Below are 27,458 nucleotides of genomic sequence, written 5' to 3'. Positions count from 1 at the left end.
CTGATCTCCATTTTACATTTGAGGAAACAGGCAGACAGAGGGAATGTGACTTGTCCAAGATCACATCACTTAGTAAATGTCTGAGGTCAGATTTGTACTCATAGCATCTCATTTGATCTTCCCGACAGCTCCGGGAGGTAAGTGCTATTATTATCTCCATTTTACAGTTGAGGAAACTGAGACAGACAGAGGGACAGTGACTTGTCCAAGGTCACTCAGGTAGTAAGGAGATGACAAGTTGGAATTTGAACCCTGGCTCTCCAACTCTCCCACTCTATCATACTGCCTCTTTTCTTAGTCCAGGTTGGGGCTCATCTGTTGTTGTTATTGTTTAGTCATTTCTGACTCTTCAGGACCCCATCTGGGGTTTTCTTGGCAGAGATATTGGAGTGGTTTGCCAATTCCTTCTCTAGCTCTCTTTGCAGATGAGGAAAGTGAGGCCAACAGGGTTAAGTGACTTGCCCAGGGTCACACAGCTAGGAAGCGTCTGAAGCCAGATTTGAACTCAGGTAGATTAATCTTCCTGCCTCCAGACCTGTCACTCCATCCACTGCACCACCCAATAAACCCTATAGAGTTCTACTGTTGCAGACCATTGGCAGGACAGTTTTCAGGGGTGGGAATTCTGAAAAGGTAGTTCTGGTGATGTTCTGCAAGAGGCTTGGCATCAAGATGTTTCCTGACTGCCATTGTTTTCTTTGCATTCCTCCAGAAAAGGGTATTCTACAATACTGCAGAATGTAAGCTCTTTAAAAACAGGGTCATTGTTGTTTTTCATTTTTGTTTTTGAATCACTAATGCCTAGTACAGGGGCTATATATAGGAGGTGCTCAATAAATGCCTTTTTTTTTTTTTTGGTGAGGCAATTGGGGTTAAGTGACTTGCCTAGGGTCACACAGCTATTAAGTGTCAAGTGTCTGAGGTCAGATTTGAACTCAGGTTCTCCTGAATCTAGGGCCAGTGCTTTATCCACTGCACCACCTAGCTGCCCCAATAAATGCTTATTTAATTGAAATAAATATAGGATGACAGGTAAATCACCTCTAAGAGGACTCCTGGTTCTTGGGCCCTGGTCTCCCACCCCCAGATAAGCAGGAGACCCTTGGGAAGAAGGGATTTCCATCTCTTTCTATGGACAATTCAGGGAGTGAATGGCGGGGTGGAGGGGGGTGGCATTGCAGCTCTGATTTTGGAGCAACCTCTTTTCTTTCCTTCTGATCTCATTACCTGGCTCCACCCCCAGCCCCACCCCAACAGGCCTCACCCCCACAGAGCCCACCTTCCACACCCTCCACAAATTTCTCAGACATGATGCTGTGTCGTTCCTGAGCCTGAAGCCTCTTGAAATTCTTTCTTCGGAGTCGAGCAACAATCCAGGCACTGAGGAGGCTGACTGGAAGAAGATGCAAGGAGCAGGGTTTGAGTAAAGGGTGGGGAGGGAGAGAAGAAATTGGAGGAGGGAAATAATGGGGATTTTTTTAAAAAAGGAGTGGATGCAAGACATGGGAAAGGTCTCTGGAAGCAAGGATGGGGAGAGGGATCAGAGGACAGACTGCCTTTGCCTCATTCCTCAACTGCCCCCTTGTTTCCCTTGTCAGGGAGACCCCTTTGGTTTCATCTTGATCTTTCAGGCTCACAGTATTTGGATCTCCTAGGAATCCCCCTTCCCACCTTGGGCTGCTCTGTTTCCTTATTAGAAGTGATTCTGAACCAGGCTCTAGGGAGACCAAAATAAGGATTTGTCTTTTTATGTGTATGTGTGTGGGGGGGTAATGAGAGTTAAGTGACTTGCCCAGGGTCACACTGCTAGTAAGTGTCCAGTGTCTGAGGCCAGATTTGAACTCAGGTCCTCCTGAATCCAGGGCCAGTAATTTATCCACTGTGCCACCTAGCTGCCTCTAAGGATTTGTCTTTTGCATAATCTCACACCTCTCCCCAGGCCAACTGTCAAATTGGCTCCAGACCACCCTGGCCTTTAGGGCTGGGGCCATCAGAAACATCCTCTGGTGAGCCCAACACTCAACACGTGTCCCCATGGGTGGCTATCACTCCAGACTAGCTTGATGGAGAAGGAAATGAGAATAAGGCTTCTACCAGGGATGCCTATCTCCCAAGACAACTCAAGGGAGAAAGGGGTAAGGATGGGGACTAGAGATTAATAATAACAATAACAACAACAACAACAACAATAACAAAACACTTATATAGTGTTGTTTGTTTGTTTTTGCAGGGCAATGGGGGTTAAGTGACTTGCCCAGGGTCACACAGCTAGTAAGTGTCAAGTGTCTGAGGCTGGATTTGAACTCAGGTCCTCCTGAATTCAGGGCCAGTGCTTTATCCACTGTGCCACCTAGCTGCCCCCTTATATAGTGTTTTAATGTTTGTAAAATGCCATTTGAAAGAAAAGAAGGAAACAAGCATTTATTAAGTTCCTACTATGTGTCAGGCATTTTCCTAAGCACTTTACAAATATATCATTTGATCCTCACAACAACTCTGGGAAGTAAGTTCTATTATCTCCATTTTACAGCTGAGGAAACTGAGACAGACAGAGGTTAAGTGATTAGTAAATCACACAGCTAGTAAGTGGCAGAGGTTAGATTTGAACTCAAGTCTTCCTGACTTCAAACTTAGAGCAGAAGAAGAAGGGGAAGAGGAGGAAGAGAAAGAAGAAGAGGAGGAGGAGGAAGAAGTATCTAAGATTTAGAGACTGCTTACAATGTGCCAGGCACTGTATTAAGCACTTTATAATTATTCTCTCATTTGATCGTCATAATTCTGTGAGGCAGGTGCTTTTGTTATCCCCATTTTACAGATGAGGTATATGAGGCAGACTGAGATTAAGTGACTTGCTCAAGGGTACATAAGTGTCTGAGGTGAGATACCAAGTCAGGTCTTCCTAAAGCCAAGTCCAGAAAGGGATCCACTCCAAGAAGCTACCTACCTTGGGAAGGTGAGGTGGTGATAGTAGAAGGAGAAGGAAGGTCATGGAGTAGAGGAAGAGCAGACAACCAGCTGGCTATGGGCTGGGGGAGGGGGCAGGAGCTATCAGTGTTTTATCTTGAGAGGCTGATTAATTACTGGGATAAGATAGATCTTAGATGAAGAAATGTAATCCTTGTTCTCTCTCAGGTCTAATAAGGGTGGGAGTATATGTGGGTGGAAAACAAGTTTTGAATTTTAATTCCTAATTAAGTGAGGGAGGCCTTCCTGTGTCACTGAAAGGGTGAAACTGGAAAGAAGGGCAGCAAATGAGATTGATTCCATCCTCTTGAGTTCAAGAGGGCATCAGCTATGGCCCTTTGGGTGCCATAGTCTCTCTGGGCACTCAAGCTGTCCCTAGATCCTAGACACAGATGGGGATGAACGGAATGGAATACAAAATGTCAGAACTGAAAGGGGGCTGAGAATTTACCTGTTTCACCTTATTCCTTTTATAAATGCTAAACAAGGCCTGGAAAGGTGATTCCCAGGGTGTGTGTGTGTGTGTGTGTGTGTGTGTGTGTGTGTGTGTGTGTGTGTGTGTATGTGTGTGTGTAGGATTTGAACTCAGGCCCCATAACTTCTGATCTCATCCAGCTTCCTTCAGCATTATGTGGTATAGTAAAAAGAAAAGAGAACCAAGTCAAAAACATTTGAGTTCCAAAAAAAAAAAAAAATCTGGCTTCTCTACTCACCCACTAGATGAACGTGGAAAAGTCATTTAGATTCACTGAACCTCAGTTTTCTCATCCTTAAAATGAAACCTGTGCGCCCTTCCTGCCTCCCTGGTGTGTCATGAGGATCCAAGGAAATAGTGTGCGTGAAAATGCTTTATTTCTACAACCCCTCCCCACCTCTCACTTTGTTCCTCAGTCTCTAACATGTCCAACCATGGGGAGACTGGAGAACATCCAGTACCCTAGCTACACTGTGGTTGAAGAACAGGAAAACCTATGGCACCAGGAATGTGTGGCTGGACATGTCTGGAAGAGCTAGGGGAACATCTGACTTCTACACCCCACCCTAGGCCATGCCCTGTTTTGAACTCCCTGCCTAAGAAGCTAGGCCAGAAAGTCTGTGGACTTAGGTAATTCTTGGAGAGAGAAAGGCAAATGGCATGGAAGACAATAGGGGCCATAGTGGGGTTTGGGGAGCCTCTGTCTGCAGAGGGAGAATCAGACTAAATCCAGATGAGATTCTATGCCCACTTCCCATGGTCCTCAGGGAGCAAATCCCAATAGATCTAGAGATAGGGGTATATTTGGAAGGAGGTTGGTATTCTGAGATGGGACACCCCTCCTCAAAGGCTCTCAGATGCTTCTGTAGATCTCAAATACTCCCTTCTCCACTTATGTTTCCATTTTCTATTTCCTTCCTCTTCCTTAAGGGAAGGAGGGGACTGTCTAATGTGCATTCCTCAGCAGCTGGAAATGTCTCTTGTGCACAATAACCCCTCCTGAGTCCCCATCCAGATCAGCGCTGCCCAGACGGGGGCCTCCTTACCCAATGGGAAGCAGCAGAGGGCCCCAATCGTGATACCAAATCCAAAACCGCTGCCTTTGAAATAGTCAAGCACCACCAGGGGTTCACAGCTGGGCAGGCCTTCCGTCGTGATCTGCCAAGGTTGTGGGCATGGGTCTCCTAGCAGGAGAGAGGGGCAAGGGTCAGGGCCCAGGAGAAGAGTTAAACATAGTCAAGACTATAGGATCATAGATTTAGATTAGGAAGGAAACCGAGAGGCCATGTTGTCCCACTCCCTTCACTTTATAGATAAGGAAAGGGAAGCTTGGCAGTGACTTGCCCCAAGATCACACAGCTAAGGATTGGCAGAGTTGGGATTAGAACCAGAGCTATGCCTGAGTCACCTGGAACTGGCTCCAAAGAGCTGATTGTTAAATGTTGGGGGGGGGGAAGTGAACATTTACACCTCCAAAATCAACAAATGCTACAAATTGGGGGGGGTTATTTATTGTTTTGTTGATTGTCTAAACTTACAGAAATGATGGAAAAGATGTCAATAACACAGATGAAATTTTTTAAAAATGCGGCATGTATACAATTCTCCACACCCCTGCTTCTGGAAAGTTGGTTGTTAAACATTTACCAGCACGACCCTAATCAGACTCCACCACATACACTGTCTGACTCCAAATCCAGTGTTCTTTTCACTGTGCCATGCTTCAGCCTCTTCCCCAGGTTTCCAGAGGTTGAAGCACCCCGTTCCTTGAGCTTTCTTTACAGGAATTGTCCAGTCAATAGAATTTGGGAGAGACCTAAGGAGAGTCCCATGGAGCAAGGGCAGCTGTCCCTATGAAAGCCTAGGAAGGACAGGTTTGGGGCTCAGGAACACAAAGTAAGCACAGCCAGGGCAGGCAGAGAGGTCCAGTCTAGTCAGGGAGGATAGATTGCTTACTCTAACTTTAGTTGAGAACCAAACGGACCCAGATGTTTTCACAGGAGCATGTGTACACATCTTCACTGGCTGTAGTCACGTGACTGGGCTTCTCTCCCTGCCTTTGACACTCCTAAGTCCCATGTTGGTTTTTAACTGAGTCAGGCCCCCCTGAATCTAGTCTTATCCTCTAAGGGGGCAATTGTCCCTGGATATTTCCTCCTTTCCCCAGGGGAGCTAGGGGAATCCTATCATTATTACTCTAAAGTTGGAAGGGACCTTGAAGCGAACTAGTCCAGCTTCCTTATTTTATAGAGAAGGAAACTGAGACTCAATGACAAGTCACATAGGTAATAAGAGACAGGATTTGAACTCAGATCTTCAGGAGCCCATGCCCTTTTGACTGTATCACAGAACCAGCACTCCCAAGTGCAGGACCAGTATTTCTCTTATTTCTACCTTTCAGTTTCAAGCTTCACTGAATCAAACCTATGGGCAGGGGGGAACCAGGTGGGAGGGTCTGAATCTCAACCCAACTTCCCCAGGTCATTCTCCACAAGCTCCTTACCCTCCCCCACATAGTCACTTACCCTCTTGCCAGATAAAGACTTTGGGCTGCAGGGCACTCAGGCCCACACTGGTAACATCAACCAAGACGTCACGGAAAGAGGTATTTCGTATCTTGGCCACCTCTTCCTTGGAGAACAACCTGGGAGATGGGTAGGGAGAGAATTGTTGAATTAAAATCGAAGGAGGCGGGGCAGCTAGGTGGTGCAGTGGATAGAACACCTGCCCTGGATTCAGGATGTCCTGAGTTCAAATCTGGCCTCAGACACTTGACACTTACTAGTTGTGTGACCTTGGGCAAGTCACTTAACCCTCATTGCCCCACCCCACCCCCAAAAAAGAATTAAAATTGAAGGAGAGGAAGGCAGACTGGCAATACTTTCAAAACCCAAGAACAAAAGTGGGAAGGAGGTGGAATATTAGATGGGAGAATGGGAAAAGCAGGAAAAAGGAAGGCAACACAATAAGGCTGGTGACCAGGGTTCAAGGAAGGAGTTCCAAGGGGAAAGCATCTGGGACTCACAGTAGGGATGAGGGTCTGATGTGAAATGGGGTCTGAAGCCCATTCTAGAGATGGGTGTCAAAGGTAAAGGGAGCAGGTGCCCACGCCCAGGAACAAGATTGGGGAATGGAGTTCCAGGCCAGGCCTTACCCATTCCTGGTGTTTTCAAACCAGTATCGGTCTCCATCCCGAAGCCGAAGAAACTGATCAAGGATGATGGCAGTGAAGAGGGGCCCGGGATCCCCTCGGCTCTCCAGGAGCCCCCCAGGAAGCAACTCCAGCCGGGACAGGTCATGGCGGTACATGGATGCTGTTGCCTCCAGGACCTGGGGCCATATTGAAGACAAAAGTGAGTGGGATATCAAGATATTGGCCCCAAGTAGGAAGAGGTGATATCAAAGCCTCCCCCACATTAAACCATTCTCTCAGGATCCCAAGCCAAGGAAGAGGAAGCCCACTGTATGCGGAGAAAGAGGACCTTGTATGGCCCAGGGCAGACCACCTTGGCTGCTTGGGAACTCTACTGCATAGTGTTGGAAAAGAAATCAGGTAAATGGAACAACCTAAAGATGCCCATCCTCCTAGAGCCTTCCCAGCTCACTAGGTCTCCCGAGCCCTCCCTATGTCTTCCCACACCCCTTTTCTTCTCCCCAGACTCTACTTCATCCTCACAATGCCATTCTTCTCGGAAAGTTCAGGGTTGATATCTTGCCACCGGGTGACTGGGGTTAACCCCATGGCTACCCGAGCTTGGTTGTAAGAGGGCAGTCCCAGGTCCCGTCCTCGTTGTAACCAGCTTGCTGAGTAGTCTGTCCGAGAGAACTTCAGTGGCCCTGGCCAGAAATCTGGAAATGAGAGAGTTCCCCAGATGAAGCGCCACCCTAGCTTCTAGCCCCAGGCTATGTCCCAGGTTCTAAACTCCCAACTCTCATTTCCCAGCTCTCAGACCTGTTAATTAGCTCTAACTGAGCTATCTCCAATCCTAGACCCAGTTCCTAGTCCTCAGATCCCTAGGCTTGGCTCATAGTCCCCTGCCAGCAAAAACTGTTGTATCAACCACAGAGTTGGTTTTGCTGGGAGAAATCAGAAGAGTAGGGAAAATGGACTTGACTGGATAGTTCCTTCTTGAGATGGGGTTATCACACTTGGGCAAACCAGGCCTGAGATTCTTGAGGGGGGGGAAACCGATGACATGAGGAGGGTGATGTCCTGACTTGCAAGTGAACTGGATTTAAGTGAAGCAGAGCTGTGCAAAGTCATCCACCCCACTCTCTCCTCCAGGGTTCATCGGCAAGACAAAGGTCAGGATGACTGGATGTGGGAAGAGGGATAAAGGCATGGTACCAGGAGAAAGCAACTCACCTCTCAGATCCTCCACTATCACATGATCCTCTCTCTCGGCAATCTGGGAGGCCATGCCCAAAAGCAACGCATCCACTCCTCGGGCACTGTGCAGGTTTGGGTTCTTGGGAGGTAGGGAGGGCAAAGAAGGAGAGTAGATGATAGGGCCATCTACCATCTTACTAGCTGGCCCTGCTGTTCCATACCCTGGGAAGAAAAAACTCCTCCTGCCTGTGTTGGGTTCTCTGGAGAAAAAAGGCCCCGCGCCACCCCAGGCATCACTTTTTCCATAAAAGACAGCTCTTTTCTCAGAGGTTTCCTTTGAACTCCTGTTCCAAACTGGCAGGCCAGCCCTTCCCTGAAAGCACTTTTCACAGCCAGGATTTGCAACACCTGGCCAAAAGCCAGGGCCGTTGAGCATCAGGTGGAGATATTAATGTAAGGGCATGTGTGTAGCTGCATATCCTCTACAACTTTGTGCTTGGCAGGGGGGGGGGCGGTGCACAGTATAGTGGCAAGGGCCAGAAGACCAAGGTTCTAATTCTGGGTCTGCCACTAACTGTAATGTGATTTCCTTAACCTCTAGGTCACTGGGATGAGGAACACATGGGATTATATATGTGAAAATTATATCTTTTAGATGGACGAATACCAGGGCAGAGGGCCACGCTGGACCACCTAAGGAATGAGTATTAAGTTCATCTGGAGTCAGAAGACCTGGGTTCAAAATCTGCCTCTGATACTTGTCTGTGTAAACTTGGGCAAGGCCTCAGTTTCCTCAGTTATAAAATAAAGGAATTGGTCTCTTCTAGCACTAAATCTAAGTCTATGATCCTATGATCCATATCGCCTCCTTGGGTACTGTCAGAGGGGGCAGAAAAGTAAGGAAACATCAAGGCAAAGAGAATAGGGAAGAAACATTGGACTTAGAAGTGCAGGCTTTGGAATCTCACTAAGTTGTGGGCAGCTAGGTGGTGCAGGGGATGGAGCACTGGCCCTGGAATCAGGAGGACCTGAGTCCAAATCCAGCTTCTGACACTTACAAGCTGTGTGACCCTGGACAAGTAAGTTAACCCCACTTCCTTCCCCCTCCCCCCAAAAAAAGAATCTCACTAAGTTGTGGGAAGAAAGGCAGCATGAGGTAGCAGGCAGAGAGCTGGCTAGTCAAGAACTGGCTTCCAGTCGTACCTTTGCCACATATTAGCTATGTGACTCTAGACAAGTCACTTAACCTTCTTAGTGTCTGAGGCAACTCTCAAAGACCCTAAGTTGCAAAGAAGGTGCTGCCTTGTATTGGTAGAGAGAACTCAATGGGGACTCACTAAAGATCTAGGCAATAAAAAAACTTTTTGTGAATGGTCAAGAATAAGGATGCTGGGGGCAGCTAGGTGAAGCAGTAGATTCCCCCTGGATTCAGGAGGACCTGAGTTCAAATCTGACCGTAGACATTTGACATTTATTAGCTGTGTGACCCTGGGCAAGTCATTTAACCCTCACTGTCCCACAAAAAAAAAAAAAATAAGGATGCTGAGGAGGGGCCATGGTCTCAGATTGGCTCTACAGGAATCCAGGGATGTCACTGGTCCTCTTTGAAAAGGAAAGACCACCACACCAGCAACAATAACATCAAGCAGCATTGGGAATTTGGGAAAGGCTAATCCATCCTCAACGCTCCAAGCCTCTTCATTTTCCATTAGCTTCCCCCGACACTGCCACCCCCAATGATACCTTCCCCTCAACTCACACTCATCTCTCCAGCCATAATATTCCTTTACCTCTCGATTCCAGTAGCTGTTGCAGACCCTGAGAGCTGGGAAGACTCCTGACTTCCCATTGGTGATCTCCTGGAAATGGCAGCTGGAATTTCTAAAATAGGGGTAGGAACAGGAATGGTTTGTTTTTGGTTTTTTAACCACAGGGCACCTCCAGCTGATGGTCCCCAGCTCTTGTCTCTTTAGAGCAGTTATGAGGATAATTCTCACCCTGAAGAGACCTCCCCCAGAGAGCTTCCCACAACTGCCACCCTCAAACTGCAATCTGTAGTCATAACTGCCTAGAAGAAGTAGAGGTACCAGGAGATAAGAACTGGGAAACTGAGCCTCAAAGAGGATGCTGCTGTCCATATTTATCCTCCTCTCTCTTTTCTCCTCACTCTATCCTTTCTCTGCCTTTTTTTGTTTTTGGCCTTTCTTTGTATCCCCAGTGCTTAGCACACAGTAGGCATTTAATAAATGCTTGTTAATTGACCAACTGACTACCCCTCTTCATCCCAAGCCCCTCCCATCCCAGTATTTCCCCTCACCTCATGTAGACGCCAGGGGGCACCATAGTGGAGAAGAGTTGCTTGGAAGCGGCCAGGAACTCGGGGGAGATGCTGGGATCCAGGAATGAGCGATACCCTGGATAGGAGACGGGGAGGCAATATGGCACCGGGTTCATAATTCCCCCCAGACACTGCCCATCCCCTAACCGGACTGAGCCTCAGTCACCGCTCACTCCCTAGTGCTCACTCCCCGCTGCTTCACCTCACCTCCATATTCCGGGGTCTTTTTCTGCAGGAAGCTGGGCAGCCACTCATACAGAACGATGTTCTAAAGGAAGGAGAAAGACATGAGAAGGATTTATGGGGACTGGAGGGAGGAATGGAATTGGTTTTCATTTTTTGCCTCTGCACTCCCAGTTCCTAGAACAATGTTTTACAAATAGTAAATGCTTGTTAAATTGCTTAGGAAATTTAAATTGCTAAGTGAATCGCTTAGTAAGTGCTTGTTAAATTGCATCAAGTATTTTGTTTCTTTAAAAAGATATTTTTCTTGATGAACAAAAATAGATTTCCCCCCCCCCAATTCACCCAATTGAAAACAAAACAAAACAAAACAAAAAAAGCCCTTGTAACAACTATTCATAGGCAAGCAAAACAAAGTCTCAGTATGCATCCTGAGCCTATTACCTCTCTGGCAGAAGGTGGGGAGATTGGGGAGAACAGAGACAAAAAAAGGGGGCAAAGAAAGGAGTGGGGCATTATTTGGGGGAACCTTTGAGGGATCCCCATCTGTAGAGTAGGGGACTCCCTAGCAAGGGTCATTCCTGCCTCCTACTTTGGGTCATAACCTGTTCTCTTTGGGGTTAGATTCTAAGATAACAATACCTTCCATTGAATATGACTTTGCCATTTTATATAGCTAGAAATCTTCAACTACTGCACCCTAAGAAGTTATGAAAGGGATGGTTTCAGAGAAGTCTGGGAAAACTTTTATGAACTGATACAGAGTGAAGTGAATAGAACCAGGAGGACAAGGTATATAAGAACACAATTGGGCTCCAGCCTACCTTTCCAGATAGCTTTCACAATTACTCACCTCTGTGCTGGCCAAGTGGGTCTACTTGCACTTCCCCAAACTTAGCATTCCACCTTCCACCTCTACCTTTTAAGAGGCTGGTTCCCATGCCATAAGACCCTCCTTTCTTATCTCTGCCTTTTAGAATCCGAGGCTTCCTTCAAGACTTAGTTCAGGAGCTACCTTCTATGAAAAGACTTTCCTGACCTCCCAACGGCTGCTAGATGGGGCAGTAGTTATGGGCCTGGAGTCGGGAGGACCTTCATTCAAATCCAGCCTTAGCTATTTACTAGCTGTGTGACCCTGGGCAAGTCACTTAAGCCTGTTTGCTTCAGTTTCCTCCTCTGTAAAATGAGCTAGAGAAGGAATTGGCAAAACCACTCTAATATCTTTGCCAAGAAAACTCCAAATGGGGTCACGACTGAACAACAAGAAACTGTCTACTATGTGCCAGACACTTTACAACTATTATTTCATTTGATGTTCACAACAACCCTGGGAGGAAACTGCTATTAATATTCTTATTTTGTACATTGTTGTACACAGTAACAGCAATATTGTTCGATGAAGAGCTCTGAATGACTTAGCTATTCTTAGCAATACAATGATCCAAGACAATCCCAAAGGACTAATGATGAAGCATATTATCCACCTCCAGAGGAAGAACTGATATTGTCTAAACACAGTCTGAAGCATGCTGTTTTTCTACTATCTTTTTTTCTTTTATTCAAATCTTCTTATACAAAATGACTAATATGGTAATGTTTTACATAACTGCATGTGTATTACCTATATCTGATTGCTTACCCCCTCAGGGAGAGGAAAGGGGGAGGGGAGGGAAGGAGGGAGGGAGAGATAGAATTTGGAACTCAAAAAACTTTAAATAAAAATGTTTACTGGGATTTTGGGAGGGGGTTTGGTGAGGCAATTGGGGTTAAGTGACTTGCCCAGGGTCACAGCTAGTAAGTGTCAAATGTTTACTGTTTTAAAAAATATTCTCATTTTTATAGTTATAGAGGTAGTGACTTTTCCAGGATTGCAAAACTAGTAAGTTCCTAAGGTCAAATTTGAACTCAGGTCCTTCTGACTCCAGGTCCAGTAACCCATCACTGCCTAGCAGCCTCTGGGAGGTCAGGAAAGTCTTCCCATTGAATGTGGTTCCTGAGCTAAGCCTTGAAGGGAGCTGAGGATCTAAAAGGCAGAGTTGAGAAAGGAGTGCTTACCACATGGGAGCCAGCTTTTGTAAAAGCAAAGAAGTGGCAGATGGAATGCTAAGTTTGGAGAAATGCAAGTAGGCCCACTTGGCTGGCATAGAGGGGAGTAAGTGTGAAATCTGTCTGGGAAGTAGGCTAGAACCAGATTGTTTAGGGCTTTAAGTGACAAACTGAGGTATTTGTCTTTTATCCTAGAGACATGAGGGAGCCAGTGATGATTCTGGAGCAGGAAAGTGACATGGTCAGATCTGGGCTTTAGGAAGACTATTTTAGCAGTTGGTGGAGAACAAATTGGCAAAAGGAGAGACTAGAAACAGGGAGAACAATGAGGAAGTTACTGCAAAAGATCTAGGCAAGAGATGGTAAGGGTATGGACTAGTTCACTGGCTATATGAATGGAGAGAAGGGGACAGATATGAGGCATCATGATGTGAAGCTAGAATGGACAAGACTTGGTAACTATGAGGGGTTCAGGAGAGGGAAGAGTCAAGGATGACTATGAATTGGTGAACCTGGGCTCCTAGATGGAGCTTGGTGCTCTCAATAGAACCAGAGAAGTACAGATTTAGTGGGGGAGATAAGGAACATTTTCATACACCTTCAGAGTAAGGGTGCCTCTGGTCAACACTCTCTTCTGGTAGGACTTGACCTAGGATGGGATTGGTTGTGTCCCTACTCTAATTTTTTTTGAGGGGGGGGACAGGCAATGAGGATTAGGTCCTCCTGAATCCAGGGCCAGTGCTTTATCCACTGCATCACCTAGTTGGTTTGTTGTTGTTGTTGTTGTTGGGGTTTTTTTGTTTTTCTTTTTTGGAGGCAGAGTTAAGTGACTTATGCAGGGTCACACAGCTAGTAAATGTCCCAGCTGGATTTGAATTAGGGTCCTCCTGACTTTAGGGCCAGTACTCTATCTACTATGCCACCTAGCTGCGCCATGTGCCTACTATAAGAAGTGTTCTTATACCTTGTGAGACAGGAGCAGGTTTCTGGGTCCCAGAATCTTAGAGCTGCATGGGAATTTAGTTGCCATCCCATAAACCCCACTTCCCCACCCACCCCACCCCCAATCACTATACAAGAGGGGAGAATTTAGGCCCCGAAGAGAAAGTAACTTGTTGAAGTTATATTGCCAGCCAGGAGAATGTCAGGGTTCCATTCCTAGGATGTCACTTCTCAGAATTCCCAAACCAGAATTCTTTCCACTACAGCCATCACAGTAGCATGGAAGGGTGTGGCCCCTGGGCTGACCTGGTAGGTGGCGATGACCCTCTTGCGGGCATGCTGAAACAGCTCCTCATCTCCCCAGGTTGGGTGCTTCTGGGCCAGCCTCCGAGCCCACAGGTTGTGGTATCGGAACCAGAGAAGGCCCAGAGCCTGCAGAAATGGGTTTTGGTTTCCCCTCTCGGCCCCAAAGGCTGCAAACAGGAGGGGAGGAAGGTGATTTCATCGACTGATTCCCAGCTCCCACTTGACTCCTCCCAACCCTCGATCATTTCAAGATCCAAGTGGACCTATAGTCACTCACTAACTCACCCTCCCCTTAAACCTTTTTCTGTCTGTCCTACCGCTCTGGAGACCTTACCATATAGCCCATGGGGCCCACGCTGCCCTGTGGAAGGGTCTGGCGCCGTCCACATGAGGAAGGTTCCCTGGGTGTCCTTGGGGAAAGCAGGGTCTGGCCCTGATGCCAGCTCCCCACCAGAGAAGCTCCTCAGGGCATCACTCCAGGAGTGAGAGGAGCCATAGATGGCACTGCCATCCAGCCAGCCAGTCACCTCATTTGTCTATGGGTAGAGTGATAGATGTAAGGGGAGGTGAAGCGTTGGCTGGTAATAGCCAGTGAATCAAGTACCCACCTGGGGACACCATAGTCAGTCTCTGAGCCTGGGGAACTGCACATATCCACCCCCCCCCACCCCAAACAGGAGGGCTCCATTGATAATCCCCTCCCCATCCATATTTTGTTTTTGTTTTTATTTTGGTGAGGCAATTGGGGTTAAGTGACTTGCCCAGGGTCACACAGGTAGTAAGTGTTAAGTGTCTGAGGTCAGATTGAACTCAGGTCCTCCTGAATCCAGGGCTAGTGCTCTATCCCCCTCCCCATCATTATTACAGTAGCCTGATGAGCTTCAGAGACTGCCTGCACCTCCACTGGGGAAAAAAGAGGGTGTTGGTGAGAGCCATTCCCAACCCCCTCCTCCTAATATTCACTTAGTTCCAAGTTAACCCCTTCCTATGATCTCACCTGGTCCCGGGGGTTGCTAGGACTCTGTCCAGTGTCTGGGTCCCATTGGCTTCTCTGGAATGGGAGCACCACATCCCCCCGGTCGTTGGGGTCAAACACCGGGTCCCCAGCTGGGATACGGATATTCAAGAACTCAGCAGGACAGCCTGGCCGGTCCACACTCACCACTTCTGAGAGTACATGGTACCCTGGGAGACAGGAAAGGATTGGGGGGGCGGGGCGGGGTAGGTAGCCAAGGTACAAGGAAGAAGAATAAAGGTTTACTGGTTGACAGCCTATATACACTTAGGCCCCACACAGAGGTTACAGTGGGTAGAAAGTAAGAAAGACATAGGTTCAATCCCCATCCCAAATATTAACTGTGTGACACGGGGCAAATAATTTAACCGCTCTGTGCCTCAATTTTCTCATCTGTAAAATGGTAGCCCCTAACTCACAAGATTGTTTAGAAGATCAAATGAGATGGTATAGTTAGAGCACCTAGCAAACTTTAAAGTGCCCTCTAGTTGTCAGCTATCGTTCTATCAAGCTTTCTCTTGGAGCTTCTGAAAACTCACTTCCCCAAGACAGACAGTCGTCAGTCCAGACCCCCACCTGCTTTGCCCTGCAGCCCAGTCTCTGAGCCAAGCCCTCATGTCCATGTTGTTGTCATTCCCAGTTTGATCTTCTCCTTGGCAACCAGGGAGGTGCCCAGTTAGTTTGCCCAGACAGGTGGGTTGGCAACATGGGTTCCAACATGCCGGCTGGGAGCTTGCCCAGGAAGGGCCTGCCCAACTTCAGTGGCGATGCGGATGGGTGAAGTGAGAATGGTGCCCTCCCTCATGGGGCGCATGAGCAAAAGACTGACACGGCTGGGACCAAGAAGGGCACCAGGGCAGACTCTTTGTCTTCCTTCAGGTGAGGGCTCAGACTCCTCTTTTTAAAAATTAGGCTGTTGATTTACATCCCTTCATATTTAACACAATGTCTTGCACACAGTAGGGGCAGGTAACCCAGTGGATAGAATGTCAGGCCTGGAGTCAGGAAGACTCATTCATCTTCCTGAGTTCAGATCTGGCCTTAGACACTAGCTTTGTGAGCCTGGACAAGTTTCTACACCCTGTTTGCCTCAGTTCCCACAACTGTAAAATGACCTGGAGAAAAAAATGGCACTCCATTATCTTTTCCAAGAAAACCCCAAAAGGGGTCACAAAGAGTCAGACATGCCAAAAACAACTGAAAAAACAACTTGCACATAACAGGTGCTTGATAAATATTCAAATGAAATAAATTAAATAATAGATTCAAATATAATGTCTTGTCACGGGATCATAGATTTCGAGTTGGAAGGAGGTCAAGTCCAACCTCATTTTACGGATAAAGGGAACTGAGGCTGAAAAAAGAGAATTAACTTGTCTAGGATCACATATCTACACTAAGTGTCTGAAGCAGGAGTCCTGACTCCCAGGCCAGAGCTTTGTCCACTAGCTGGGCCACCCAGCTGCCTCATTTTACAGATGAGGAAACAGGCTCAGGGAGGCACAGTCAGTCAGTTTAATAATAAGCATTCATTGAGTCCCTCTCTTCTCTTGGAAACTTCCCCTAAACTTCCTTAGATGATCACAATCCCTGACCTTGTCCTAAAGAGCAACAGGACCATCCTAACCTTTAATTTCTGTTTGACCCTTTTTTTTTTTTGGTGAGGCAATTGGGGTTAAGTGACTTGCCCAGGGTCACACAGCTAGTAAGTGTCAAGTGTCTGAGGTCAGATTTGAACTCAGGTCCTCCTGACTCCAGGGCCGGTGCTCTATCCACTGTGCCACCTAGCTGCCCCACCTTTAATTTCTGAATGAAAATCTTTCCCTTCTCAGCCTTTTAGCCAAATCACAAAGGAGGGCCTCCCATGCTCTCCCACCTACTCCCACATGAATCTACAATTCCTGGACAGGGTAGAGATTTGATGACCTGATTCCTTTTCCTCCCTTCCCTCACTGAGCCACCCCAACCCTCAGTAGGCTCTAAATTCTGCTGCTTCCCTAATTTATCTCCTTCCACCTCCTACCTCAAGTCTCCAATCTCCTTCCCTTCTCCTCCACCTCTGCAGCATTTTTTCCTTTCATCCTCACTCCTCCTTTTTAACCCCCCTTCCTCACTCCCCCTCCCCTCTCACCAAAAAAGACCCCGAGCACCGTTCGGTTCCGTAAGGAAGGCTGCCCCGCTGGACCTCGCATAGAGGCGTTGCTGAGATTCCGGGGATTGGGCAGGTGCGGCTCGTCCAAGGGCTGGAACACACCGTCTGCATAAGTGGCGGGAGCCAGACGCCGGAGCCGGGAGCCTGGGGAGATAAAGAGAACACAGTCAATTGAACGCCCAAGTTGTTCCTTTGCCCAGAATTCTTCCCAGGGTCCCTCTAGTTTATGAATAGGTATTGATAGGATCCTAAGATCAGAGATATTGACCTGAAAGGTGCCTTAGAGGCCATCAAGTTCAACCCGATCATTTTACAGATGAGGAAACTGAGGCAAAGAGAGGTTAAATAACTTGCCCAGGTCCATAGAACTAGGTAGTATCAGCTGGGATTTGAATCCCGGTCTTTCTGACTCCACTATCCCAAGATGCTTCTCCAGGAAGTATCCCCCTGTCTCTGTTCCTTCTTCCCTATTTCCCTTTCCAATTTTCATCCCCCCCTTTTTTTCCCTTTTTTTTCTTTTTTTTGCGGGGCAAAGAGGGTTAAGTGACTTTCCCAGGGTCACACAGCTAGTGAGTATCAAGTATTTAAGGTCAGATTTGAAGTCAGGTCCTCCTGAATCCAGGGCCAGTGTTTTATCCACTGTGCCACCTAGCTGCCCCTTATCTCCCCTTTCTTACCCCCAGCTCTTCCTACTCATTCCACTCTTCCCTTCAGGCCCCATAAATCCCTCTACTTCATTCTTTAAAAAAAAAATTACCTATTTAATCTTTAACTTATGGAATAACCCTTTATTTCATTCTGATCAGCCCTGTCCCTGGGGAATGTATCTTAGACTACTTCCCACATACCCTTGCTGCCCCATCTATGTTCTGCAAGATTGTTGTACCATCCATCGAATCGTTGTACTTCCCAAGAAATGGAGCTCCGGGCACCTGCAAAATGGTGGGCACATAGTGGGGGGGAATCTGGTCAGGAAAGGATAGCAATGGCAAGTAGAAAGAAGTTGCACACTCTAATCCAAGCATAAGGCGGGGGAGGAGGAGGGGAGTAGATGGAAAGTTGTTTGATGGAAAATAGATGGAAGAGAGAAGGCCTAGTCTGGGCATTCCTAACCCTTTTTGTGTCTTGGACCCATTTGGCAGGTATGGATAGATACCTTTTGAGAATAATAATTGCTAGCATCTATATAGCGCTCTGAGGTTTACAAAGAGATTTACAAATATTATCTCATGTTATCCTCACATCAGTCCTGAGAGGTAGGTGCTATTATTATCCCCCTTTTACAAAGGAGGAAACTGAGGCACATGGAGATTAAGGGACTGAATTCAAGGTCTTCCTTGAAGTCTAGAGCTTTATCCAGTGCCCACATCAAGCTACTTCTATAATGTCAAATGCATTAAAAAAATACTTTGGATTACAAGAAGGACTAATTATATTAAAATACAATAATCAAGATTTTAAAAAAATCAAAGATCTCAGGTTAAGAACCCCTGGCCTAAATTAATTAATTAATTAATTTAAAAAAAAAAAGAACCCCTGGCCTAGAGAGATATCCAAATCAACACCTCTGTTTGGGTATGGGTGCCTAGGGCAAGTCCTGGCAAGGAATCTCTAAAAGTCGGATAAAGAGCAATTGTTAACCAAAAAGGGAAAACCTGGTTACGGAGAAGCCTGCCTGGGGTAGTGGAGATGAAAGGGAAAGAGAGAGAGGAGGAAAGAGCTAGTGAAGATGAGCACAAAGATAGAGAAGATAGAGTTGTCTAAGGGCTGAGGGGCAGAGAAGAGGCACTGAGAGATCTTCAACACATAGCTGTATAGGTCTGAACAGTACAAGAAGAGTCTCATGCCTCCTAAAAAAAGGTAATATTAGGGGGCAGCCAGGTGGCGCAGTGGATAAAGCACTGGCCCTGGATTCAAATTCAACCTCTGACACTTGACACTTACTAGCTGTGTGGCCCTGGGCAAGTCACTTAACCCTCATGGCCCCACAAAAAACAAACAAAAAAAACAGAACAAGGTAATATTAGAAAGCTACAGGTTGAACAGATTTTATACTTGAAAAGAGAAGCCTACACAGTTTCATGTACAATCTCCCTTTTCTGTTCTACTGTACATGTAAGTGCTCAATTTATTTATTTCATGTTTTAAATCAAAATAAAAACAGAAGATCATTTTTTTAAAAAGCAATATCAGAGGGAAAATCCCAGCTCCACCCACAGGTGGGAGAGGAAATGTCATCTCATTATAACCTCATCCTCCTCATAGGGGTGTCATCGGGTGGAGTGAGAGTTGCCTCTCACAGATCTGGCCCAGGGCAGGGGTGGGGGTCAGAGAGACCATGACATTTGAAGTCTTTTCTTAGCCTGGCTCTTCTCCCAGTTCCTGGGAGGGACTGGGGTCTGGGCTGGTCATGTTGATGACTTCACCCCCAAATCCTCACTGAGCACCCCACCTCCCCTGAAATTCCTGTCACCCTGGGATCTTCTGTCTCCCTGACCCCATAACAGTCCTCTCTAAAACCTGGTGGTTGGGACAGAGGAGGGCAGGAGGCAAGGATAGTTTCTTGGCCAGTAGGAGATGAGTTTAAGGGCCTAGGACACAGAATGGGAGGGGTTCTACGAAACAGGAGGTATAACTGAACCTCTGCCAGACTCCTCACCCCAAATCTTGAGACTATAGGAAGTGGAATTCACCTGCTTACCTACCTGGAATCAGGGGAGAGGAACGTGCCTCTATTAGCAGGTGTTTCCTCTTTGACTCTTGGCAGCCATCTGCCCCTGCCCCCCGCCATTTCCTCCCTCCCCCTCCCCAGCTGTCTCTTCCACACACCCACTAAGTATGGGGCACATTGGGGCAATATGGGCAATGACTCACCCACTGGAATTTGAGCAAAAACCCGAGCAGACGATTTAGGGACTAGGGCATAAAGATCAGAGTAGAATCAAATCAGACCCAAGGGAAGAGGGGAAGGGAAAAAAGCATGGAAAAGAGTGACAAATGAAGGTGAAAAAAGAGGGATAGAGGCGGTGATGACAATGTGAGAAAGACCCACAGAAGCTAAAGATAGACCCCAGGAGTCAACACGCATTTATCTAGTAAGGCAGGTACCATGCTGAATTCTGGGAATACAAAGAAAGGCAAAAACAATCCCTGCCCCAAGCAGCTGGCATTCTAAGGGAGGAGACAGAAAGGGAGTCACTAGGCAGATTTAAAAGTGGAGAGAAGAGATAGAAGAGTAGATAGAAAGTGACTTCAGAGGGGAAAGTTGAAGAGGCTGGTGGGGGGTACCAGGAAAGGTCTCCTGCAGAAAGTGAGATGATATAAGCTGAGTCTTGAAGCATGCCAGGGAAGCCAAGAAGCACCTGTAAAGGAGTAAAGCATCCCAGGCAGGGGGACGGTAAGTGCAAAAGCTGAACGGATTCAGAAGATCATGTGCATGGAACAGCAAATAAGCCAGTGAATCTGGATCATAGAGTACACGGAATGGGGTAAAGTATAAGAAACAATGGAAAGGTAGAAAGGGGATCAGATTGTGAAGGGCTTTAAATCCCTGTATATTTCTTTTTTCTTTCTTTTTTTCTTTTTTTGGTGAGGCAATTGGGGTTAAGTGACTTGCCCAGGGTCACACAGCTAGTAATTATTAAGTGTCTGAGGTCGGATTTGAACTCAGGTCCTCCTGAATCCAGGGCCGGTGCTCTATCCACTTTGCCACCTAGCTGCCCCCCTGTATATTTAATATAATTGCTATTTATTACTAATAATCTATTTACTATTATCACCAGATCTAATTATTAATAAACATTAATTTTATCAATAATTAATAGTCTTAAGTTATTTAACAATAATATCAGTGTGTTTATCATTAATATTGTTATTCTACTTTCATTATTAATCTATTTAGTTATTACTATTATTTCTGTATTTGACATAAATTACATTAAATGCCTAAATAGAGAGAGACTTTCTATTAGATCCTAGAGGTAATAGGATTAAGTCACTAGAGCTTATTGAGTAGTTGGGTGAGCACAGGCAGACTTACAACTTGGGGAAATCACGTTGGCGACTGAACAAAGGTTGAAGTGGAGTAGAGAAAGATTTGAGGTAGAGAGACCAATTAGAGGGCTTTTGCAATAATCCAGATGAGAGAAGATAAGGCTCTGAACCAATTTATAAAGCTTGAAGTGACTTTATAAGTGGAGAGAAGGGGATGTACTGGTGAGAGGCTGTTAAGGTAGAAACAACAAGATTTGGGAGTGGGTTGGATATGTGGGGTGAGTGAGAGAGAAGAGCTGAGGATGACACCAAGGTTGCAAGCCTAGATGACAGGGATAGTAGAGTGGTAGTGCCCTCTACAGTGATAGGGAAGTTCAGAGAGGAGAGAGTTTGGGGGGAAAGAGAATGAGTTCTGTTTTTAAGTATGCTAAGTTTGACATGCCTAATAGGACATCCAGTTCAGGATGTCTAAAAGGCATTTGGTGATACAAGACTGGACCTCAGGAGAGAGATCACCTCTTGATAGCCAGAGCTGGAAATCAACTGCACAGAGAGGTTCAATGAACCCATGGGAGTTGATGAGGCCAGCAAGTAAGACAGTATAGGAGAAGTGGTCCCAGGTAGAGCCTTAGGGGGCACCCACATTTGCTCTTAACATGGGTGAAGATCAGCAAAGCCATTGAACAAGAAGAGCCAGAAAAGAGTAGTGGGCACCCACGTGGGAGATATATTGGTAAATAGGAAGAGGTGATCAACAGTGTCAAATGATATGGAAAGGTCAAAAGGGATGGCAACTAAGGGGCAGCTAGATGGCGCAGTGGATAGAGCACCGGCCCTGGATTCAGGAATACCTGAGTTCGAATCCGGCCTCAGACATTTAACACTAGCTGTGTGACCCTGGGCAAGTCACTTAACCCCAGTTGCCTCACCAAAAAAAAAAAAAAAAAAAAAGGGATGGCAACTGAGAAAAAAAACCCCAATTTCAGTTGGATGACGAGGTTAGATGCTAGACTGCAGAGAGTTGGGAAGAGAGTGAGAGGATAGGAAGTAGAAGCACCTAGTTTGATTTTTTTTTTTTTTAGTGAGGCAATTGGGGTTAAGTGACTTACCCAGGGTCACACAGCTAGTAAGTGTTAAGTGTCTGAGGTTGGATTTGAACTCAGGTTCTCCTGACTCCAGGGCTGGTGCTTTATCCACTGGGCCACCTAGCTGCCCAGAAGTACCTAGTTTAAATGGCCTTCTCAAAGGGGTTAGCTGTGAAGGGGAGGAGAGACAAAAGATGCTAGCTTGAAGTGATAGTAAGATCAATTGAGACCTTTTTAAAGGATGGGGAGATTTGGGCAGGTTTTTAGTTATCAGAGAAGAAGACAATAGAGAGGAAGAGATTGAAGATTAGAGAGAGAGGGGGAGTGATAGAGGGCTTAATCTACTGGAGAAGATGGTGGGATCAAGGGTGCAAGTAGATGGATTGGACTTGGCAAGTAAAGACTCTTCTTCATGTGAGACAGGAGTGAGAGAGGAGATAGTGGGGAAGACATATGAGTGATATGAGATAAGAAGGAGGGGAGAAGAGAGAGCTATCAGAGAATGGATTCAACTTTTAAGTATGTAAAGCAAAATCCTATCCCCGTCTCTGATGAAGATAAAACAAAAACACAAAAATCTCTTATTAAACACTTCCTGGAGTATATTCAATAACTTTCCTTCCATTCCAGTTTTTTCTACCCCTTTAAGTCAGGATTTTCTTTCTTGTGTCCAACCTAATTCTCTTTTGTAGCAACTTAAGTCCACTGCCCCCTCATTCTGTTTGTAGAGATGGAAATTACCCAATTAGTATAATAACATTCCAAAGTGTTAGTTTAATAATACTTTGTTCAATAACACCCTAAAGATTTGAAAACAACTATTCAGCCTTCCTTTAGATGGTTTTTCTAGGCTAAACAATTCCAGTTCCTCTAAGTTTACTTCAAATTTTTTTGGTCTGCCTCCCCTCTATTCTCCACATTTCAGAAAGAAGGAAAGGCTAGTCAAGAGATCATTTTGATTAAATAAAATGAAAAAGCTTTTGCACAAACAAAACTAATGTAACCGAAATCACAAGGGAAGTAGAAAACAAAGACAATTTTTGAAACAAATATCTTTGATGAAGGCCTCATTTCTCAAATATATAGAGAACTGAGTCAAATTTATAAAAATACAAGTCATTCCCCAATTAATAAATGGTCAAAGGGTATGAACAGGCAGTTTTCAGACAAAGAAATCAAAGTTATCTATAATCATATGAAAAAATGCTCTAGATCATTATTGATCAGAGAAATGCAAATTAAAACAACTCTGAGGTATCACCTTACACCTATCAGAGTGGCAAATATAGCAAAAACAGAAAATATTGGATGTTGGAGGAGATGTGGGAAAGCTGGGATGATAATCCATTGTTGGTGGTGTTGTGAAAAGATCCAACCATTCTGGAGAACAATTTGGAACTATGCCCAAAGGGCTATAAAACTGTGCATGCCCTTTGATCTAGTAATAGCACTGCTAGGTTTATATCCCAAAGACATCCCCAAAAAGAGAAAAAGACCAAATTTATACAAAAAAAAATTTATAGCAACCCTTCTTGTAGTGGCTAAGAATTGGAAGTCAAAGGAATATCCATCATTTGGGGAATGGCTAAACAAACTGGGGTATATGATGGTGATAGAATATTATTGTGCTGTAAGAAATGACAAGCAGGATGATTTCAGAAAGGCCTGGAAAGACATGTATTGCGAAATGAGCAGAACCAAGAGAACATTGTACACAGAGACAGTAATATTGTTTGAGAAAGAACTGTGAATAACTTGACTATTCTCAACAATACAATGATCCAAAACAATCCCAAAGGACTATTGATGAAACATACTATCCACCTCCAAAGAAAGAACTGATATTGATGGAACAGACTGAAGCATGCTATTTTTTACTTTCTTTCATTTTTTTCTTTTAATTAAGTTTTCTTGTGCAAAATGACTAATATGGTAATCTTTTACATAATCATACATGTATAGCCCATATCTGATTGTTCACCACTTCAGGGGGGGAGGGGAGGGAGGGAAAGAGGGATAAAAATTGGAACTCAAAAGTATAAATAAAAATGTTTATTATTTAAAAATAAAAATATTTTAAAAGCATGTCACAGGAAAAAAAGTTTAACCAGAGTAGAGTGTAGCATGATGATATCCCAGAAGGTTAAACTTTTCTCAAGCACTTTTTATTTTATTTATTTATTTACTCATTTACTTATTTACTCATTCATTTATTTATCTATTCATTCATTCGTTTGTTTGTTTATTGATTTATTTGGGGGGGGCAATGAGGGTTAAGTGACTTGCCCAGGGTCACACAGCTAATAAGTGTCAAATGTCTGAGGTAGGATTTGAACTCAGGTATTCTTGAATCCAGGGTCAGTGCTCTATCCACTGTGCCACCTAGCTGCCCAGCCACCCCCCCCCAGCCACCCCCTCCCCCGTCAAGTATTTTTTAACACTGATTTACTTTCAGTTTTGAGGTCAGTCTCAGCCCCAGACTCTTTCCTTGAGCTACTTGTGTCTAGTCATTCTTATCCTACCTCAAGTCAGAATCAAATTCTAGAAGCAGAGAAAAGATGAAAAGAAGAACACAAAGTCTTCAGGATGAAGGAAGAATAAAATAGAAGGATGGAGGAGATAAGCTAGGCAATGCAACTGACACATTATCCTCAGGCTGCCAAAAAGGGATAAGAAACTGGGACTCCAGAATACTTTTAACTCTGAGGTCTTGGATAATGTCTCTACCAGGATCCGTATACATTTATAGGGACAAGAGTCATTCCTCCAAAGGATAAGTAGTCAAATGATATGTATAAGCAATTATCAAAAGAGGAAATACAGGGGCAGCTACTGTTGGTAGAACTGTGAATTGGTCCAACTATTCTGGAAAAGAATTTGAAATTATACTAAAAAAAAAAAACCACTAAGCTATACTTATCCTTTTAATCTATCTATTGCCGGTCATATACCCCGAGGATGTCAAAGAAAGAAAAAAATGTTCTATGTATGCAAAAATATCTATAGCAGTACTTTTTGTAGTATCAAAAAAAAAAGCTGCAAGCAGTGTACGTCTGTTAATTTGAAAATGGTTGCACAAACTTTAGCATATGAATTTAATGGAATATTTTGGACCCTAAGTAATAATAAATGTGAGAAATTGAGAGGATTGGTAAGATTTTCATAAATTGATATGGAGTAAAGTGAACAGAATAGGAGGACAATTTATATGATTCCCACAGCAAAGCAGAGAAAAATAAAATTGAATAACTTCAAACTTCTGGTCAATTCAGTGACTGTTACTTCCAAACACTTGGATGAAGGTCAAATATACCTCCCTACCTTGGTAAAGAGGTGATGGACAACAGGTATGAAATAAGGCATATGTGACTAATGTGTTAGTCAAACATGACTAATATCTTAGTTTGACTGTATTTATTTGTCAAAAGAGAGGGTTCTGGAGTGGGGAAGAAAGTCATTGGAAAGTGACAGTGATGTTTTAAAAAAATGAAAAGCACATCAGTAAAACTTTAAAAAAAAAAAGGAAACTCCTTAAAAGTTCCTCAGCCCCTCACTTCTCTCTAACTGAGAATGCTACTCACCTTCAAGGACCCAGGGGCCAACCAGGAGTGTCCATGTCAGTGCCAATTTCCAGCTCATAATGCAGATTATAGCAAGTCCAAGGTCCTGGAAGACCCCACACTAGGAACCTTTGGAAGACAAGCGGGCAGAGAAGATGGGAGAACATAGACAACTCTGAGGCTTTCTGGCCACGAGTGACTCCAAGAGAACTAGGGATAAAGCCACCACAGCCATAATGAAACAACTGACAAAAGATATTAATTGGGATTACTTGGAAAATCTTGCACCAGACCTGCTCCCTTCATAGTAAAGTCTGGTGAAGTCAATCAGTCAATAAGCTTTTCTTAAGTGTACTGTGCTAAGGCTGAGGATACAGAGAAAAGCAAAAGAAAGTCTCTTCACTTTGGGAGCTCACAATGTAATGGGGGGGGGTGACAGTATGCAAACAACTATGTACAAACAAACCACATACAAGATAAATGTGGAATAACCAACAGAGGGAAGGCACTAGAATTGAGAGAAGGCAAGACTAGAACTCAAGGAACTTGGGTGCTAGTCCTAGCTTTTGCCATCAATTAGTTGTGTGACTTAAAAAAAAATACTTGTCTGAGTCTCAGTTTACTCATCTATCAAATGAAGATAATAATAATGCCTACCCTCTCAACTTCACAAGAGTGCTGTGAGGATCAAATAATAATGAGTGTGAAATCATTTTGAAAAGTTAAATAGTGCCTTACTCATTTATAGGATGATGACCACAATGATAATAACAAATGGCATTCCATTTGGAGGTCCCTTAGACATCTCATACTCAATATGTCCAAAACACTCATTCTACTCCCCCCAAAACCAATCCCTTCTTCAAGCTTCCTTATTTCTGTCAAAGGCAGTTAATTCCATCTGGTCAGCTACAAGGATTAACAAATTCAGAGTCAGCCTTCTCACTTCCCTCCCCATCATCAAATTTACTCAATCTAATATTTATCTATAGATACCCATCCTTAATCAACTGCCAAGTGTCTTCTATTCTATCTCCACAGAGAGAATCCTTCATATCAGTACCCTTCTCTTCCCTCATAATGGCTTTACCCTACTTCAGTCCCTCATCACCTCTCCCCCTGGACTGTTGAGATAACTGCTTTATTGGTCTCCAGGTTGCCAGTTTCACTGCTCTCCAATTCATCTTCCACAGAGCTGCCAAATTAATAGTACTAAAACACAGACCTGACCATTACACTTCCTTACTCAATAATCTTCCATACATCCCATTATCAACAACCATGATATTATTAATTTTATTATTGTTATTTTTTTAACCATCATCGTCATCATTATCATCCCAGTTGCTTCTAGGATAATTCTTAGCCTGGCACTCATCCTCCATAATCTGTTCTCAGGATAATCATGGCCCATGAAGAATTATCTATTGGACAAAGCAGTCTGCTGGAGAGGGTATGCTAAACTTCCCTTAGAGATACTCTTGTCAAAGATACTGTCTCTTCAAGATCCCTGTCTCCTGTATTCAAAACGAAGCCCTCACCATCCCAAGCTGCTCAGTGCCTCAAGGTTCTATGATGGACTGGGTCTTTACTAGGGTTGAGGCAGGAGATAACCACCTTCCCTAGGGTCTGCACAAGTTCATAAAAGAAAGGTTGGGGTGTGTAAGATAATCAGGCAAAGTCTAGGGACCACAGGGTATGATAATATGGTAATACTGGTGCCTAGGGAACAGTTGACCCCAGGATGTTCTGATGGGAGTGGTCTAAACATAAGGTAGCCCCAACTCTAAGGCTCAGGGACCCCTCTTTGGACCGAGAAGTTCTATCCCTACAGGACAAAGCTACCAAGCTTGGTCCAAGCCTACACCTGGTATTTCCGACATCCCCAGTCCCTCAAAATCTTTAGGGGTGGAAAAAGGAAGGAAGCTCAATGAAGGGATCTTTTTTTGCTGGGGAGGAGAAGGCTGTAGAATTGGAGGTGGAAGCAGGAAGCCCGTCCACGGGTCCCATTTTTAACTCTGGGAGTCCTAGGATGAGAGCTAAACCCCTTGGCCTAGCATAAAGGTACT

The 27,458-nt window shown here is 44.9% G+C and overlaps 1 protein-coding gene across 1 annotated transcript in view; it reads right to left on the bottom strand.

The window, feature by feature from the left end:
• LOC122742130 (dual oxidase 1-like) overlaps positions 1–25,468 on the bottom strand; it is a 71,066-nt gene extending 45,598 nt beyond the window's left edge. Inside the window, exons 1-15 of the mRNA XM_043986162.1 lie at positions 25,411–25,468; positions 17,600–17,683; positions 16,731–16,895; positions 14,582–14,769; positions 13,919–14,120; positions 13,585–13,751; positions 10,315–10,375; positions 10,087–10,183; positions 9,560–9,650; positions 7,806–7,908; positions 7,116–7,288; positions 6,594–6,769; positions 5,965–6,083; positions 4,486–4,623; positions 1,280–1,393 (exon numbers count right to left, since the gene is read on the bottom strand). Of these exons, the coding sequence (XP_043842097.1) occupies positions 1,280–1,393; positions 4,486–4,623; positions 5,965–6,083; positions 6,594–6,769; positions 7,116–7,288; positions 7,806–7,908; positions 9,560–9,650; positions 10,087–10,183; positions 10,315–10,375; positions 13,585–13,751; positions 13,919–14,120; positions 14,582–14,769; positions 16,731–16,895; positions 17,600–17,683; positions 25,411–25,468 (1,936 nt within the window). The remainder of the gene's footprint in view (positions 1–1,279; positions 1,394–4,485; positions 4,624–5,964; positions 6,084–6,593; positions 6,770–7,115; positions 7,289–7,805; positions 7,909–9,559; positions 9,651–10,086; positions 10,184–10,314; positions 10,376–13,584; positions 13,752–13,918; positions 14,121–14,581; positions 14,770–16,730; positions 16,896–17,599; positions 17,684–25,410) is intronic.
• Positions 25,469–27,458: the final 1,990 nt, after the last annotated feature.

This window comes from Dromiciops gliroides, chromosome 2 (assembly GCF_019393635.1).
Source record: "Dromiciops gliroides isolate mDroGli1 chromosome 2, mDroGli1.pri, whole genome shotgun sequence".
Classification (NCBI taxonomy): domain Eukaryota; kingdom Metazoa; phylum Chordata; class Mammalia; order Microbiotheria; family Microbiotheriidae; genus Dromiciops; species Dromiciops gliroides.
This window is presented reverse-complemented; position numbering and strand designations above follow the sequence as displayed.